Below are 19,057 nucleotides of genomic sequence, written 5' to 3'. Positions count from 1 at the left end.
CTGTACACCAATGGAAACAGTGAAAGTGGAGTTGGGTTTCTGGTCCATAAAGATTTTAAAAACAACATTTTGGAATTCAAAAGTACATCACCAAGAGTGTCAAGACTAATACTCAAGATTTCTAAGAGATACAAGCTAAAGATTATAATGATTTATGCACCAACATCGAGCCATGATGATGAAGAGGTTGAAGAAATGTACACCGAAATTGAGAGTCTTCTAGATGAGCAGAAAACCCACTACACTATTATTATGGGAGACTTCAATGCTAAGGTTGGAAAAAGACAAAACAGCACAGAAAGGGGAACTATAGGAAATTTTGGAATTGGTGAAAGAAATGAAAGAGGTGAAAGACTTGTGGAATTTGCAGAATCTCAAGGACTGTCAGTAATGAACACTTTTTTCAAGAAAAGGGTGAACAGAAAGTGGACATGGAAGAGTCCAAATGGATTAACTACTAATGAAATCGACTTCATCCTCACTAACAGAAGATATATTGTGAATGATGTTACCGTCCTGAATAAGGTAAATGTGAATGATGTTACCGTCCTGAATAAGGTTAGAAATGATCACAGAGTGGTAAGGTGTACACTTGATATAGATGTAGGAAAGGAAAAAACTGACTCGAGTAAATAATACAAAGGTCTCTGAGATAACAGAAGAGGAGAAAAAGCAGTATGTACTGGAACTTAAGAACAAGTATGAGCTTCTGCAGACTGCTGAGGACCAAGATATTGACGAGGAATATTACAACTTTTTGAAAGTGATAAAGCCCAAGAAACCTATAGGGAAAAAGAAATCCAAAGAAGAAAAAATTAGTCAAGAAACACTTGTCATGATGAACCGAAGACAACAAATGAAAATCAAGAAAAACACTGACAGGGATAAAATTGAGTATACTGAGTTATGCAAAGCCATTAGAAAGAGACTCAGGGAGGACATAAGAAGATTTAACACAAGAAAAGTAGAACAAGCATTAAGGGAAAAGAAAGGATTTAAATCAGCAGCCATGGGCAGTAATACAGAAAGACAAATGATACTGAAACTGAAGAATAGCGATGGTGTACATATAAACAGCAGAGAAGGCATAATTCAAATAGCAGAAGACTACTATAGAGAATTATAAAAGGAGCAGGGGAATGATGCTAGCAGTGGGGAAGATGGATTGCAAAGTAGCAACACATACGACATACCCAATATTCTTCCTGATGAGGTAGAACATGCACTGAAGAAAATGAAGAATCAGAAAGCCCCTGGGGAAGATGAAGTTACTGTAGAGTTGTTAAAATTGGGACGAAGAGACATAACACAAAAACTGCAAGGCTCTTCACAAAGTGCATTAGAAAAGGTGTGACGCCTAAGCAGTGGAATAATGCAATCATAGTTTTGCTGCATAAGAAAAGAGATAAATCAGAAATTGGAAATTATAGACCAATTAGCTTGTTATCCCACATCTACAAGTTGTTCCCAAGGGTCATTACTAACAGATTAGAAAGAATACTTGATGAGAATCAACCGAAAGAGCAAGCTGGCTTTAGGACAGGATTCTCAACTATGGATCACCTTCACGTAATATCACAGCTAATGGAGAAAGCAAATGAATATAAAACACCAGTATGCCTGGAATTTGTGGATTATGTGGATTATTATTCGTGCACTGGAAAGACAAGGCATTGATACCCCATATATTATGATTTTGAAGAAAATATATGAGAGTGCTACCTCCTTTATTAGACTAGACAAAGACAGTAGGAAATTTAAAATTGAGAAAGGAGTTCGACAAGGAGACACAATATCTCCGAAGCTGTTTACTGCTGCCCTTGAGGAAGCTTTCAGAGTCGTTAAAATTGGGACGAAGAGACATAACACAAAAACTAGCAAGGCTCTTCACAAAGTGCATTAGAAAAGGTGTGACGCCTAAGCAGTGGAATAATGCAATCATAGTTTTGCTGCATAAGAAAGGAGATAAATTGGAAATTATAGACCAATTAGCTTGTTATCCCACATCTACAAGTTGTTCCCAAGGGTCATTACTAACAGATTAGAAAGAATACTTGATGAGAATCAACCGAAAGAGCAAGCTGGCTTTAGGACAGGATTCTCAACTATGGATCACCTTCACGTAATGTCATAGCTAATGGAGAAGGCAAATGAATATAAAACACCATTATGTCTGGCATTTGTGGATTATGAAAAGGCATTTGACTCCATACAGCATAAGGCAATGTTTCGGGCACTGGAAAGACAAGGCATAGATACCCCCATATATTATGATTTTGAAGAAAATATGAGAGTGCTACCTCCTTTATTAGACTAGACAAAGACAGTAGGAAATTTAAAATCAAGAAAGGAGTTCGACAAGGAGACAATATCTCCGAAGCTGTTTACTGCTGCCCTTGAGGAAGCTTTCAGAAGATTAGACTGGTCGCAGAAGGGAGTCAATGTGAACGGAGAATACCTAAACCATTTACGATTTGCAGATGACATTATGGTCATAAGCCACGATCCCAAAGAATTAGAGGAAAATCTTAATCAGTTATGCACAGCTAGTAAGGATTTTGGACTAAAGATGAATATGGCTAAAACAAAAGTAATGATGAACAAGTATGCCACGGAAAGGGAAATAATGATTGAAGGAGCAGTAATTGAAAAAGTGGAGTCATATACTTATCTGGGACAAGTCATTAGCTGTAATAATGATAAATGGCTGGAAGTCAAGAGAAGAATAAATTTTGGATGGATAGCATTCAGGAAACATAGTCACATACTGAAAAGCAATATCCCAGTTTGTCTGAAACGTAAAATAATGAACCAATGTATACTCCCCACCATGACTTATGGAAGTGAAACTTGGGCACTCACCAAAAGAATGGAAGAGAAGCTGAAAACTACACAGCGAAGAATGGAACGAATTATATTGAGAATCAGACTGTTAGATAAGAAGAGAAACACATAGATTAGGCAGCAAATTCAAGTAAAGGACATTCTTATCAAAACTAAAGAAGTCTTGGGCACATAGCTCGAAGACATTATGACAGATGGACTAAGAAAATAACAGAATGTACCCAAGAGGAGCTAGAAGAAAACCTGGAAGACAACAGAGATGGACAAATGAAATTCATGAGTTTGTGAGTAATAAATGGATGGCCACTGCACAAAACAGAAGGAACTGAAAAGTTGCTGGAGAGGCCTTCATCCTGCAGTGGATTGAAAATGGCTGATGATGATGATATGATCCATATCATAATAAATCAAATTAGAAAAAAAAAGGTAGTTTTACTTTTCAAGGTGACTGAAATAGCATTTAACTTTGAAAATTGGGGGGGGGGGTGCATGCCACCCTTAGGACTTTAAGAAAATGCAACAAAGCATCCTGCTCAGGTTGCTGGTAAACTGAATGGTTATTTTGCATCTACATTTGCACATGAGAAATTTTTTAGGGATGGGGATGCATGAAGTGAATCAAATTCTGGCAGGGAATTGAATGATTATGTGATAACTGAGGGAAAGCTGAACAGATAAATGTAAAAATGACACCTGGGGTGGACAGGATCCATCGTTATATTACAGAAGGTGGCAAAACAAGCAAGTAAACCTTTAGCCATTATTATGAAATGCACAATTCAGGGGGAGCTCCATATGGACTGAAGATGTGCAAAAAGGGACACACGAGTAAGAAAAAGGGGAGACATGAGTAATTACAGACTGTTAGCTTGACTTCTGTTGCAGGAGAAAATAATGGAGTCGCTGGTTAAAGAAATAATGGAGGACCAGCTAGACAAGAATGCAATTATACTGCAGTCACAGAATGGATTTGTTAAGGGGTGATCTTGTCTGACTAATCTGATTGGATACTATTACACAGTAAGAAAGGAACTGGATGCAAAAAATATTTTGACATCATATACTTATATTCAGAAAAGCTTTTGATATTTTTGCATATAAAAAACTGCTATACAGTGTGGCATTAAGGGAAAGTTGTTGCTATGGATAAAGTGATGGTTGAGTGGGAGAAGAAAGAGTGGTTATCAATGGGCACTGCTCTTCTTGGACTAATGTTATTAGCAGAGTCTCACAGGATTCAGTGCTGGGAGGGAAATTGTCCTCGAATACAATATATACCTCTGTATGAGTAATTGCATATCAATTCAAGACACCTCACAAACTTGTTTTCTATATTTATTAATAATATTGATGAAGGCATATCAGCCTCACAGTAATCAGAGTATGCCACTGCAAAAAGATTTAGATAAATTAGGCAGATGGGCTGAGAAGTGGCAATTAAAGTTTGATATTTACAAATGCTTCATATGGGGAGCAGCAAATCCAGATTAATGTACAAGATTTTTCCTTAGGTTGATCTTTTCTCACAATGCAATCTAGTCACAGTTTCCAATCACACAAACAGATAATATGATGTGTGGCAATAGAGTTCCTAGAATGGTGTAAGGCCGAATGCACTTACATAGTTCTGAAAAAAATCAGTGAAGGTATCCAAAGGAGATGGTGATCAGTTTGGTAGTTAAGTTATTTTTATTCCTTGACATCCTGAAATGCCTTTCTTTTGAGGGAAGTTTTAACCTTGCTAAAGAAGAAGTCTGCTTATGCTAGATCAAGAGAATGGGATGAATGACTGATCTATACAATGGCAATCTATACAATGCCATGTTCTGTCAGAAATATCTTTCTGCACTTATTGTCTTTGCAATAAGTGCGAAATGGGGAGGGGGGGGACATTGTCATGCAAAAGAACCAGCGGCTGTTGTTGTTATTTTGTTTTTAGGATTATTAGCAACTAAGGCCATATTGCTCCAGTAATGTGCGGTGGTCATTCCCTGACCTTTCCGCATCCTCCGTATTTGGTGGTGACGGGCTCGAACCCCGGTCTAATCAAGAAGCATGTGCTACGCACTGCTGCTCCTTCCCACCTGGGTATGGAGGCGCAATCTCAACTGGGAAATGCCTTTCTCTAGAAATTGACTGCAATCTCAACTGGGAAATGCACTTCAATAGTCTTTGAAACACCTGTATGTAGAATGCAGCACTGATTCTTCCCCCCCCTTCGGGTGCAAATTACTCATGAATCACAATGTTTGTCAAAAAAACATTATCAGCATTTAAAATATATTTCTTGACTAAATGCCTAAGAGTATGAAGGAGTTTATTTATGCATGGGTAATGCGTGCGCGCGCGCACGCACACACACACACCATTTCTACTATCAAGGTAGTTTTAATGAATCATTTTAATTATATCTCATATTGTGAATACCTTCAAAATGAGTGGCCGAGGTATTGTACTGCTTTGAATAAGTAACGCTTCACCACAGGAGAAGACTAGTGTTACTTGTTCTTGGCAGATATCATACTCTTAGGCATTTAGCTTGTTATTGTTATTTGGTTTTTTTTAGGAGTATTAGCAACTAAGGCCAGGGATATGCGGTGGTCATTCCCTAACCTTTCTGCATCCTCCGTATTCGGTGGTCACGGGCTTGAACTCCGGTCTAATCAAGAAGCGTGTGCTATGCACTACTGTTCCTGCCCACCTGGCTACAGAGGTGCCAGGCATTTTGCTAAGAAATATTTTTTTAGATTAAACCACGCACACCATCAGGCATCTCTAATACTGTGGAGTTATACTTCATAACTGGGTTGTCACTATTCCAACAACAGGGTACATGCCCACCCACCGATGAGTAAGCCAACAAGCTTCAAAATGGTGCTGTCTGGGTGGTGGTATCTGTCGAGAATAAGTAACATTAGTCTTCTCCACTGGTGAAGCATTACTTATTCAAAGCAGTGCAATACCTTGGCCACTCGTAAAAGTATTCACAATATGAGATATAATTAAAACTACCTTGGTAGTAGAAATGATGTGTGTGTGTGTATGCGTATTTTCCATGCATAAACTCCTTCGTACTCTTAGGGCTTGGTACATCAAGATGTATAGAAATAAATATATGCGAAACCTTTATAAAAAGGTTTCGCATATATTTTACAAAACATGAGAGGTATTAGAACCTATAGTACTTAGTACCGTGCTTGGGTTGGAGATTGAGAAGACGAAAGAAGATATTTGTTGACATCAGACTTGAACTTCTGTAGGCTGTAATTTTCAGGAAATACATATGAAGGAAGGTTGTCCCAGAAAACGGTGGGCGAATGAATAAATGAGGAAGATAAAAAGTTGGTTCTGCGAATTTGAAGTTGGACAGTAAATGGATGTTGGTTGGTGGTGGCATGTGTTCAGACTTTTTTTGAAAGAGCGAGAGGGAATTATAGAAGCCAATTCAGAAGAACAGTGCCCATGGAAGTATCTGTAGAAAAGGCACGCAGCAGAAACAGTACATCTATGAGACAGCGAGTGGAAAGACTCTGTTAGAGATGAGTCATTAATGACTAGATGCAGAGGAAGCAATATTTGTAATGTGCTTGTGCCAAGAGAGATTAGAAGTCAGGGTAATCCTCAAAAGAGATATTAGTTCTGGAACAAAATTTGCCAATTTCTCTTGAATTGGCTACGACAGCATTAAGTCCTCCCCCTGTGATTGATGATATTCCGTGAAGTTCCCAGCATACTGTTAGGACAGTAATCTTATTCACATTATCATTTTGCCTAGAAATCGGAGTGTCACCAAAGATAAGCATAGGAGCAGAAGAATCCTTTTTTCGAGATATAAGACAAGACTGAGTTTTAGGATTGAAATCAACTAAGTTGTCTTTGCCCCACTGGAGGATTGGCATTTAAGGAATTGGTAACGAATATTCGAGAAGTTGAACTGATTGAGCATGGCAAGGTTTCTCAAAATGGAAAGTGGAATGCAATGTGCTATCATCGGCAAAAGTATGGATAGGATTTCCAGTCAAAGGAAGAAGGTCATTAATATACTTTTAAGTATGTGTAAAAATAATTAAATATTTTAAATAACTAAAAGCAGCTGATAAATTTACATGTCAGATAAAATCTGAATGAGTGTATAAGGCTCAGTCAGATGGCTAAAAGCAGTAAAATATAAACGATGTTCATGCCTGTAAAGTGGGCAGTTGGATAAAATATGTATGAGCAATATGACACCTGTTAAAAAAGGTGTCATATTGCTCATACATAGGAGAGTCATTCGCTCTCAGCAGGAACGAATGAGTAAGATGACTGTGTACTATGTGGAGGCAAACTAAAACAACTTCCTCTGGGCAGTTCCTGCACAGACTTGACTGCCATAGTTGTATTACAGGCTTTATCTGATAGAGCTTGTTTGTGACCTGCCCATGCCAAAATTGTTGCTACTGGTAATCTTTTGTGTATTAATTGCCTTAGTCTGTATAGAGGACTAATAGGCTACGGTTATTCTGGGGTTGTGGTGACCTGGCTGCAGCATCAGCCAGTTCATTACCCTTGATTCCAGTGTGGCTAGGGATTCAGCAGACATGGATGTCAAAAGAATGTTCAAAGAGAGAATGTAATGTCCGCTGAACCTGGGTCAGGAATGGATGAGGATTATGTTTCATCCCTAATAACATTTGTCCATGAAGAGCAGTGTCCGTTGATTACCACTCTCTGTCGTCTCCCACTCAACCATTCTTTTATCCATTGTAGCAACTTACCCTTAATGCCGTACCGCTCTAATTTGTACAGCAGTCTTCCATGTGCAATGGTATCAAAAGCTTTCCAGAAGTCCAAGTATATGATATCAAAATTATTTTTTTCATCCAGTTACTTTGTGACCACATCATAGAATCCAATCAAATTGGTCAGATAAGACATCCCTTTAACAAACCCGTGTATTAACTATTACTGCAGTCTTGTATAGATGATCCTGCAATGCTTCTTTAACCAGTGACTCCATTATTTTTCCTGGAACACAAGTTAAACTAACAGGTCTATAGTTACTTGTGTCACCTTTTGAACCCCCTTTGTGAATTTGTGATTCATTTGCACACCTTCTCTGAGTCCAAGGAAGCTCATAATTATGGTTACGGGTTTGTTTACTTTCCTTTGTTGACTCCTTTAATATAACTGGATAGATCCAGTCCACCCCAGGTGCCTTCCTTATGTTTAACTTCAACAATTTCTCCTCCACTTTGTTCTCAGTTATTACAAAACCACTTATTTCTCTGCTAGAGTTTGATAAACTTCTGGCATTGCCCTCCTTGAACAACTGCTCATTTGTGAACATAGATGCAAAATACTCATTCAGTTTATCAGCTTCCTGAGCATGATCATCAATGGTCAACCCATCTATGGTCCAATCTGATTCATCCCTGTCCTTCTAGAGTTCACATAAATAAAGAACTCTTTGCTGTTTTTCTTTGCATCCTTTGCCAAAGATTTCTCGTAATCTGCCTTCGCCTGCCTAACCCCCTTTGTGACTTGATTACAGACTATTTTATACGTGCCATAGGCATCTGTGTTGCCTGATAATTTATATGCATCCCATACATTTTTCTTCTTTACAGAAAAAAATGTATGGAATGAATGTATGGATGAAAAATGTATGACATTTTTCACCTTTATGGAAGCAAAAGCTTTACTCTCGATGGTAGTTACATCTTTAAATAAATCCCACATCAGTACACTGTGATCACTGTCACCCAGTGGTTCCTTTATCTGCAAATTCTTAATGCATGAGTAATCACTGCTGATTATCAGATCAAGAGTATTACTTCCTGTGGTTGCCTCTCAAACATGTTGCTGTAGAAAACAGTCATCCAATAAATCCAAAAAAGTCTTGCTAGTGTGAGAGTGACTAACCCATAAGTTCCAGTCAATATATGGAAAGTTAAACTCCCCCATTATAAGACATTGTAGAGACATGTGACACTGAGATAAAAAGACATGCAAAATTTACATATGGTGAATACAATATGAACAGCAAGGACAGACTGCTCTAGCTTAAAAATCACTTATAGAGCCTAATGCAGTGCACTTAGTTGATGTGGATGGACAGTGCAATGTTGAGTCAGTTTGGTATGATGTAAGCACTGGGAAGACAAATGAGAGTAGGCTAAACATTTGTGATGAGTATAATAAAAAAACTATACAGATAAAGAGAGTGGGCTAGTAAATCAGAATGGATTAATATGAGAGATTTTAAACTTCCCAGATGTTGACTGGAACTTGTTGAATGACTTGTTTTCTAGAGCAGAGAAGCAACAAGAGAAAGCAATACCCTTGATCTCATTATCAGTAGTGACTCCTCATGTATTAAGAATATCCAGGTAAAGGAATCACTAGAGGACAGTAATCATAATATATTGATGTGGAAACTACTTAAAGATAACTACTATCAAGGGTAAGAAGGAATTTTGCATTCTTAAAGACAACTACAGTGGTTGTACACAGTTTTAAATTCCCTTCAGTAGGATAAACTGATGATGATACCAATCACAAATTCCAAATGGGAATTTGCCCTACCCTGAAAAATTGTTTCCATATCTGGGATGGTGCCATCAGAACCTCTCACGGGCTTTTATACTCCATTAAAAATATGGCAGCCAGGTTAATTAACGACTCATCTCATAAAAATACAGTAAATGCTCGCTTTTTGAGGTATCTGTATTCGCGGTCGCTGATTTAATATAAAATGAAACCTAAAAAAAATGTGAATTTTAAAGCGCCGTGAACATTTTCCACCATAAAAAAACATGGGCGTGGCTAAAATTATCTTTCACAGTCAAAACAGCACTCAGTGGGTGACAAAATCGCGAGCGTGGATGTTTCTCACTAATCCTAGTTCAGTATATGTTATGCGCTTGTCATGGAAGTTATTATTTGGTTTTTAGGAGCATTAGCAACTATGGCCATACTGCTTCGGGGATACGTGGTGGTCATTCCCTGACCTTTCCGCATCCTCCGTATTTGGTGGTCACGGGCTCGAACCCTGGTCTAATCAAGAAGTGTCTGCTATGCACTGCCACTCTTTTCCACCTGGCTACGGAGGTGCCTTGTCATGGAAGGTTTCGTCGTTTGCTTTTAATTTATATGCTTACAAAAGTGATAAATCGTTTTGCAGTGTAAAACAGACTTTTTCGAGTGTGTTAACGGAAGAGAGTGACTTTATTGTGGACAAGTTCTTTCTAACCCGTACAAAAATATGGCTACGAAGAACAAAGGAAATGTGAAAAGATCAAAGAAGGTGATGACATTAGCGAATAAAATCGAGTTATTAGATAATTTCTAATGGTGAAAATGTCTCCTCAGTGGCAAAACATTATAAAATCAATGAGTCAATGGTACGATCAATCAAAAAATCGGCAGAAAAAATCCTCCGTAGTGTCCGTGAAAACGCGCTAATTGCTTCAAAAATTTGCTCTGTAACTCGTGATGTTAAATTAGAAAATAATGGAAAAAGCTTTAAATCTGTGGATAGAAGACCAAACTCAAAATAAAATTCCGTTAAGTTTACTCATCATTCGTGTAAAGGCAAAACTCCTTTATCAACACTTTAGTGAAACTGGTGATAGCACTGGGGGGATAAGTGTTTTAGCAAAGCAAAGGCACTGGTTTGAAAGATTTGCTTGAAATTTCTAATAAATATTACATTTAATATTAAATTGTTTCTTATTTTCATTTCGATGCCATATGCTTGCATTTCACTATGTACTGTCTATGTACATAGTCATTATGAAGGTACATATAATACATACATAGGCAAAATTTTAGACTAGTTTTTCTTATATATTTCATACTTTGGAACGGAACCCCTTTATTACTATGGGAGCCATAACTCAGTATTCGCGTTTTCAGTATTTGCGGCGTTTCTCAGGAACGTAACTCCTGCAAATAGTGGGGGTTTACTGTGCTCTCCACTCCCTGTCTCATAGAAATTCTATTGATTTAGAATGCCTTTTCTAGAGATACTTCAATGGACACCATTCTTCTTATTTGGCATATCTAATTCCCAAACCAAATCTTCCAAACCAGTCCAAATAAGTGCTGTAATCAGTTATCCATTTACTGTCCATCTTCAAACTCAATCAACTTTTTCCTGGAACAATATTCCTTCACACGTAATTCCTGAAAACTACAATCTACAGAAATTCAAATGTCTATGTCGATGAAGTAAATTCAGTTTTCTCAACCTTCAACTCATTCATGGTACTAAGTGCTACACTTAATATCATGAACTTATTAGAACATACTACATGGTAATAAGTTATACCTTTCGTGTTTAGAGTTTTTATTAAAAAAAATAAATAAAAATTAGAAAAAAGTATACTATGTTAAAATTGGCTGGGAACTAAATGATTTTGTGATATCTGAGAAGAAAGAGGAAGAGAAATTGAGGGTAAAAGTAAATAATGCACCCGAGGTTGATGGTATCTATCCAATTATATTAAAAGAGCAGCAAAAAAGGTAAGGAAACCCCCCACACAAGCCATAATTATAAAGTATCCTTGGATTCATGGGAGGTCCCATATGAATTGGAGATGTGGAAATGTCTGCAAAATTCACAACCAAGGAATCAAAGTTTGAAGTGATTACAGAAGTATTACAGGAGCATCTTGCCAGGAATTCTGTTATACAGAAATCATAGCACAGATTTGTTAAGAGGAGACCTTTTCTGAACAATCTCATTGGCTTTGACACAGAAACAAAGGAACTGGATGCAAACATAATTTTTACATTATACACTTAGATTTCAACAAAGTTTTGATAATTTATATTTTTTTAATTTTGTGTGGAAATATGCAGAAATGTGGAAATGTGCAAATATTTAATTTTTTTTTTTTTTACTGGATTGCAATTCTACTGTGTATAACTTTTAAGATTTATAAAACATTAAAATTTTTGAAACGTGCAAAGTGTGTTTTATAACTCTTATTCTCAAAAAACAAAAAAAATATTAATTTTTATAAGTTACATAAAAACATATACATAAAATAGAAACAGCTCTCCATTTTACAATTTAAAAGATCATCAGGTGTGTGAAATTTCTAACTGTGCATGCATATATATATATATATATATATATATATATTTCGACTTATGTATATAAATATTATTAATAAATTTTAAAAACATGTTATGTACAAGGGCTGTTCAATAAAGAATAATCAATTTCATTTCCACAATATACCTTCATTAATCATCTATATTTTGATGGTTCTTTTCAAAGTAGTCCCCATTTGATGAAATGCACTTACTCCAACATCCTGCTATCCTTAAAAACATAGTGGAAGCTATTTTTTGACATGCATTTGAGATTGCCTCTGATGTCTTTACAACTTCTGGTGAATGGAACTATTTTCTTCACAGCTTCTTTAACTTCGGAAATTAGCTAGGTCAGGGCTGTAGGGGGGGGGATGATGAGAAACACATTTGACATTAATGCTGGCTAAATACTTGATGACAGTATGAGCACTGTCGTCATGCAGCATCCACTCCACCCACCTGCACACACCTGTTGTCGTTTGCAACGAATATGATCCTGAAAAATTTTCAGTACAATTCCCATAACAGTCATATGATGTGCCGAAACACACTGGTAAACCATTCCTTAAAAAAAAAAAAAAAAGAGGTGACCATAATCTTTCCTGCAAAAGCCACAACTTTTGCTTTTTTTTTTTTTGGTGTTTGCCTATGATGTAGACTTACAAACAGAGCTTGTTGCTTACTATCTGGGTCAAAATGATGGAAGTCATGTCTGTTCTGCAATTATCACCTTGTGTAGAACCTCATCTTCGGTAACTATCTGTTGCAGCTCCTGACAAACCAGCATGTGAACATGCTATTGCTAAGGTGTGAGTATTGTTGGAACCCAGTGTGCACTAGCACATGCCATATGCAAATGGTCACATATAACACTGTACGTGTGCTTCCTACTGATATTCTTAACATCTCTGCCAATTGCCTTACTATTATAAGATTATAAGCAGTGTTGTGGTTTCTATGGTGATAGCAGTGGTTGGAATGCCAGGACCAATGATTTTTGTGATTGAATCATGTCCATCTTTAAACATTTTAAACCAAAGTAGTCTCCACCTGAGCTGTGCTATATAGTAGCGTAGATTCACCATAATCCACTTTTGGCATTTCATATGCTTTGGTCAATGTTTTCTTGAGACAGAAACAAAATTTGAGAGCAACATTCTTCTTTGTGCATCATATCCATTTGTTACCTAGACAAAACTGAACAGGCATAAACTTGACAGACTCCCAAGGTCACACCATGTGCATGACTCAACTGCACAGGCTATGTGACACAGCTTGGTTTAGCTTAAATTCTGCAGCTAAGCTAGAAATAACAATCAGTATGGTTGTTCATGAAAAATTATGGTCATCCTTTATTGAACAGTCCTCATTTGTTTGATACCATTAGCTACTTTCATTTTCAGGCTTATTCAAAATTTGTTTCAAATTTTGCACCTTTCACTGTGTATGAAATTTGAACCTATGTAGGTTGCTTCCCATGGAGTAGTAGCCATTTTGAGAGAATACTGGGTTTTGTGTTATTGTCTTAATGGTGCGACAATAATAATAAATCTTTCAAAAACAACTAGGATAAGATGGTAGATGTTTATTGACATAGTGTGAGAAGAAAAACAAGTAACCCAAAACTTTAAACAAATACAGCATCAGAACTCTGGCACCATACCATTCTTCATGCAAAATCCAGACTGTTACAAAAATGATGGCTGGGAACCTGACAGGTTCTCACACCCAATTTCTATACAAAAACTGTAAGAAAGTAACTTCAGTAACTATGGCAGTAAGAAGTAGACCAGGGGTGGGCAACCGTCCACCCCTGGTCTACTTCCTGGTTATGTTCCTGAGAAATGCCGCGAATACTGAAAACGCGAATACTCAGTTATGGCTCCCATAGTAATAAAGGGATTCCGTTCCAAAGTATGAAATATATAAGAAAAACTAGCCTAAAATTTTGTCTATGTATGTATTATATGTACCTTAATAATATGACTATGTACATAAGACGGTACATAGTGAAATGCAAGCATATGGCATCGAAATGAAAATAAGAAACAATTTAATATTAAATGTAATATTTATTAGAAATTTCAAACAAATCTTTCAAACCAGCGCCTTTGCTAGCTAAAAAACTTATTCCGCCAGTGCTATGTCCAGTTTCACTAAAGTGTTGATAAAGGAGTTTTGCCTTTTCACGAATGATGAGTGAACTTAACGGAATTTTATTTTGAGTTCGGTCTTCTATTCACAGATTTAAAGCTTTTTCCATTTTTTCTAATTTAACATCACAAGTTACAGAGCAAATTTTTGAAGCAATTAGCACGTTTTCACAGACACTACGGCAGATTTTTTCTTCCGATTTCTTGATTGATCGTACCATTGACTCATTGATTTTATAATGTTTTGCCACTGAGGAGACACTTTCACCATTAGAAATTTTATCTAATAACTCAATTTTATTTGCTAATGTCATACCTTCTTTGATCTTTTCACATTTCCCTTGTTCTTCGTAGCCATATTTTTGTACGGGTTAGAAAGAACTTGTCCACAATAAAGTCACTTTTTTCCATTAACACACTCGAAAAAGTCTGTTTTACATTGCAAAACAGTAGATTTATCACTTTTATAAGCATATCAATTTATAAATTGATAAATTTATTCAATTTATAAGCATATAAATTAGAAGCAAACGATGAAACCTTCCATGACAAACACATAACACATACTGAACAAGGATTAGCGAGAAACATCCACGCTCGCGATTTTGTCACCCCTCTCCCCCAACCCACTGAGAGCTGTTTTGACCAGGAAAGATAATTTTAGTCACGCTCATGTTTTTTTATGGCAGAAAATGTTCACGGCACTTTAAAATTCACATTTTTTTAGGTTTCATTTTATATTAAATCAGCGACCGCAAATAGCAGGGGTTTGCTGTATATATAATAAATGGCCTGCTGAAGAACATATCATGAAATTATGTTTATTGTAATTTTTATTATATTTGCTGTGATTAAATTGTTTTTAACATTTTGATTGCGTGACATATAAATCATTTGAATTTGTGCCATATCACAACTGAAATAAGCAGCAGTGTTGCCAAATGGTAAGCAAGCATAGCTTCTGCCTACACTGACGAGCAGGCGTAGACTTGCACACAGTCAGTAGTGGTTCCTGGACACTCTGCTCTGAAGAATGTGATTGTAGTGCAAGTGTATCATGCGTTTCAATGGCAAATGTCAGTGAATAATTGACAGGTAAAAGTGAATTTGGAGAGGATTTACCTTTATTTTTATGAAGGTATTTACTGAAACCTATCACAATGCATAATTGAAAATCTAAGATTATTAAGGTTTTATAAAATCTTTGAAATTATAATTTTCGATTTAATTTTTTTATATTTGTATAGTGTAATTGCATTTTTGTAATTTTATCTTGAATTTGTATTTTGTTTTTCTTATTAATAAAATTAATTATTCGTACGAGTATGTATAAATATTACAATAAATAACATAAAACTGTTTATGACAATTTTTTCATTATACACAATTTTAATAATCCTAAAAATCATGGAAAGCTAAAAAAACTGGCCCGTGTGGATCTCGCAGACATTTTATTTGGTCTGCCATTTAAAAAGGTTGCCCACCCGAGTTAGGCTATATGTAGGAAGGCATAAAAATGTTTTAACCACTGAGTAATAGTTAATGCAGGAATGTTATTTTTGAGCAGCACCTGTGAGATTTCCAGCCATTGCTGGATTAAATTTAGGAAGGATGGTCACAAGACAAATGTGCAGAAATTTTCTTTCAGTCAGAGGGTAGTTGATTTTTTTTGTTAGTTGTTGGCGCATCGGCTTCTGTGGCCATAATGCACCTCGCAAAGTTTTTGCATTTTCACTCTGATCCAAGCCCGAAGCGGGATTCGAACCCGCGACCTTTGGGATTGCCAGGCAGGTACTTTGCCTACCTGGCTAGCCCAGTCGGTAGGGTAGTTTGGAACAAACTTCCATTTTGGTGTTGTGGACAAACTTCCATTCTAGCGTCTGGAGTTTAAATAAATTTCAGGCAAATTTTTTTTTTTTTTTTTTTTTTTGCTGATGTCATATAAGCTTGCTTTCTTGCATTGTCAATACTAATACTGATGGGGTCCACTTCCTAGTACTACCACAGTACAGGTAACACATTATTGTTAATGTAGGTCATTCACTTCATAGTTTTTGGCACTGTCCCCAAAAGACCAAGTTTTTTAGGGACAGTGCCTAACCAGCTGAAACTAACTTCATACCTAACACTGTGTCCACTAAACTTCGTGTTTAAGGTGATACCATACAATAGGAAGTGCTCTCCAAGAATCTCCATATAAACATGTGCATGAAACTTCATGTAGCAAAAATCTGTCATTCGACAGTGACTCCTGCTACTATTCTAGCCTTCAAAATGTCAAGAATGAGATCACTCAAAATAGCATTTCGCATTTGTGACTGTGACATTAGGCCTTTATGTAGATGCCTTACCATTAAACTCAAAACCATGCAGCTTCCTAATGAAATGGCTGATATATTGTAATTGTTCCTGTGGCCTATTCAACCTCCTTCTGCAGACAGCATCCAAAGGCATGAACATGCCTTTGGAGGCTCTCTATGATCAGTTGAACATGCTTCAAGTTTGTGAGGATGTCCAGATCTTTTTTTCATTAGGTATCACTACAGTCTTCCATCTTTGAATAACACCATCCACAATGGATTTTGGGAGGTCAGAAGAGTCACGGTTACACAAAAAGGTTAGTGATTTGGTATCCACCATCCCATATTGAAATACTGTAAGTTCTAATCAACAACCCATGCTAGCTTTTAATATACTGCTGTACAGGCAGACCTGTGGGATTTATAATGCTATGTTTGAGCCAATGCATGTGTAAAAGTAATGTGCACTTCTAGCATTGTACACAATTTATGTGGAAGGGTGTCCAAATACTTTTGGTCATATTCTCTACATACATTGCCTGGCCACTTTATTAGAATGTGGCCAATGAAAGTTCAGCAATGCACAGAAACCAGTTCTGAATGAGTGTGGTTAATCACAACAATAGGTGAATGGGGCAGTCTATTCTAAGATTGACAATGTAATAGTTAAATAAGTTTATAAGTACTTTTCAGTTTAACATATTTACTTCACTTATATTATAGGAAATGATTTATGAAAGTGATTGAAATATTCATTTAGCCATGTTACTTTTGTATTACTAGTAATACAAAAGTAACATATTATTTCTGATATCAGCAACATCTATAACATAACAAAACAAGTTATGTTAGTCTATATAGAAGGGGTGGCCAACGAGTTGATCGCGGATTTAATTTAGGTCGATCACAACGAATTTTAAATATACAGTCATCCCTTGATTTGTGCACCTTGTGCAATGAAATTTTTGAGATGGTAGATCATGGCACATTTTGAAGAAAAAAGTAGATCGCATTACAAATGAAGTTGGCCACTCCTGGTATATAGTAATATTTTGGGCATGTTCGATTTTTTTCCCCTTTAAATTAATTGGAATTTTTGTTCTTTGTTCTGATTAATAGAAATGTATAGTAAACATAGTTATTGCCTTAAGAATTAATTACAAAGATTATTACCTTACAGAATAACTGATATCCCACTCTAAAAGAATTTGAATCTATTTAGGGATTCAAAACATACCTAAAAGTAAGACTTACCATTTTGTCAGAGTCTGTGTCATGTAATTTATCAAGCAAAATGTTAATATTTTCCAGTGCTGCACATTTCTTTTCCAGAATTAATTCTGTCCCTTTCTTTTTTCTTAGAATGAAAAGAGCCTATAAATTATTTTTAGCATTAAATAATTTATATTTTTAATGTTTTAAGTTTAGTGTAACTGATAACCAATTCAAATACATTTACTGGAATGCAAAATTCTTGATTAATAACAATGCAAATGATTTTAATACACTTCATTTGATACAGAACCATATTCAAATGTTTTTATAAGTTACTTTAAAATATTTTAATATGTTTTAGAACTATACAGTCTGTATACTAACTTACACAATATGTTTTTAAAATACAGTAAGTGCTTCAAGTTTCTACTGCACTTCAATTTAATATAATTGTGACAATGAATTCTATTGCCTTTTTTTTAATTAAAAAACAAGTTACTTCAACTTAATGATACATTGCCATTTTACCACTCAAAGTTTAACTAAAATTTTTAAAAAATTAGTTTTATAACTACAGAATTAAAAAATGTAAGTATAGTAAACTTATACACTCACTTTATTTAAAATACAAGTAATCCTCCCTAAGACAACTACCAGATGTTTTGATAAAAACTGGGGGAGGCAGTCTTCTTAGGGAGAGAGAGAGAAGGTATTGCTGTATTATTTTCCTTGAGTAATTTATACTCAAGAGTAATTTTTCCTTGAGTAAATTTTACTATGGGAGATTACAAAAATTGGAGTTAAAAAATATATAGAAATGACATTTCTAAAAATATATAGAAATGACAAAATATATAGAAATGACAACTCAAGAATGACATCGCTCATTGATTTTGATTTTTTAAATGGTATAAGAAATAAGAATGGAGTCAATTAAATATTGTCAGCAATTACTATTTATTTATACAACTGCACTTATAACAAAAATAGAATATTTAAATCAACATCCTTAAATTAATCTTTTAAAGTCATCTGTTTTGTTTGAGCATTTTTTGCCTTAATAATTCTTTTTTCAAACTAGCTTCTACTTGAAATAATACATTTGACAATGTTTCATTTCCTAATTGAATTGATAAGGCCTTTACTCCATCAACAGACGTTAAACTTTCATTCAATGGTGTTACTGTTTCACTTCTTGCTCATTATCATTACACTTGCCCATTGTCCACTGCCATATGGTACCATATCTTGGAAGTTAAAAAGCTTTTCTTCCAATTTTCAAGGTCATCATGACATACAGGCATGTCATTCTCAAAAGTTAAATTTACTTGAAAATCTGCCACTTCTCCTAGCTGCAGTAAAGAAAGATATCTCTTTATGTCATTTTTAATATTTCGTGTTAATTCCACAATTTTTTAAAAAAATTTTTTGATAGCTTAGTATTAGTAGTGGCAAATG

At 35.7% G+C, this 19,057-nt stretch overlaps 1 protein-coding gene across 2 annotated transcripts in view; it reads right to left on the bottom strand.

Annotated features, from left to right (window-relative positions):
• The window catches only part of LOC150083222 (charged multivesicular body protein 7), a 266,289-nt gene that overhangs the window by 20,309 nt on the left and 226,923 nt on the right, over positions 1-19,057 (bottom strand). For both annotated transcript variants that reach the window (XM_090377112.1, XM_090377114.1), the window contains exon 7: positions 17,639-17,758. In XM_090377112.1, coding sequence (XP_090233238.1) covers positions 17,639-17,758 — 120 coding nt within the window. The remainder of the gene's footprint in view (positions 1-17,638; positions 17,759-19,057) is intronic.

The sequence above is a fragment of the Mastigoproctus giganteus genome, chromosome 7, assembly GCF_048544385.1.
Source record: "Mastigoproctus giganteus isolate SK-2022 chromosome 7, ASM4854438v1, whole genome shotgun sequence".
Lineage (NCBI taxonomy): Eukaryota > Metazoa > Arthropoda > Arachnida > Uropygi > Thelyphonidae > Mastigoproctus > Mastigoproctus giganteus.
Note: the sequence above shows the minus strand (reverse complement) of the source record. Positions and strands in the feature narration are given on the sequence as shown.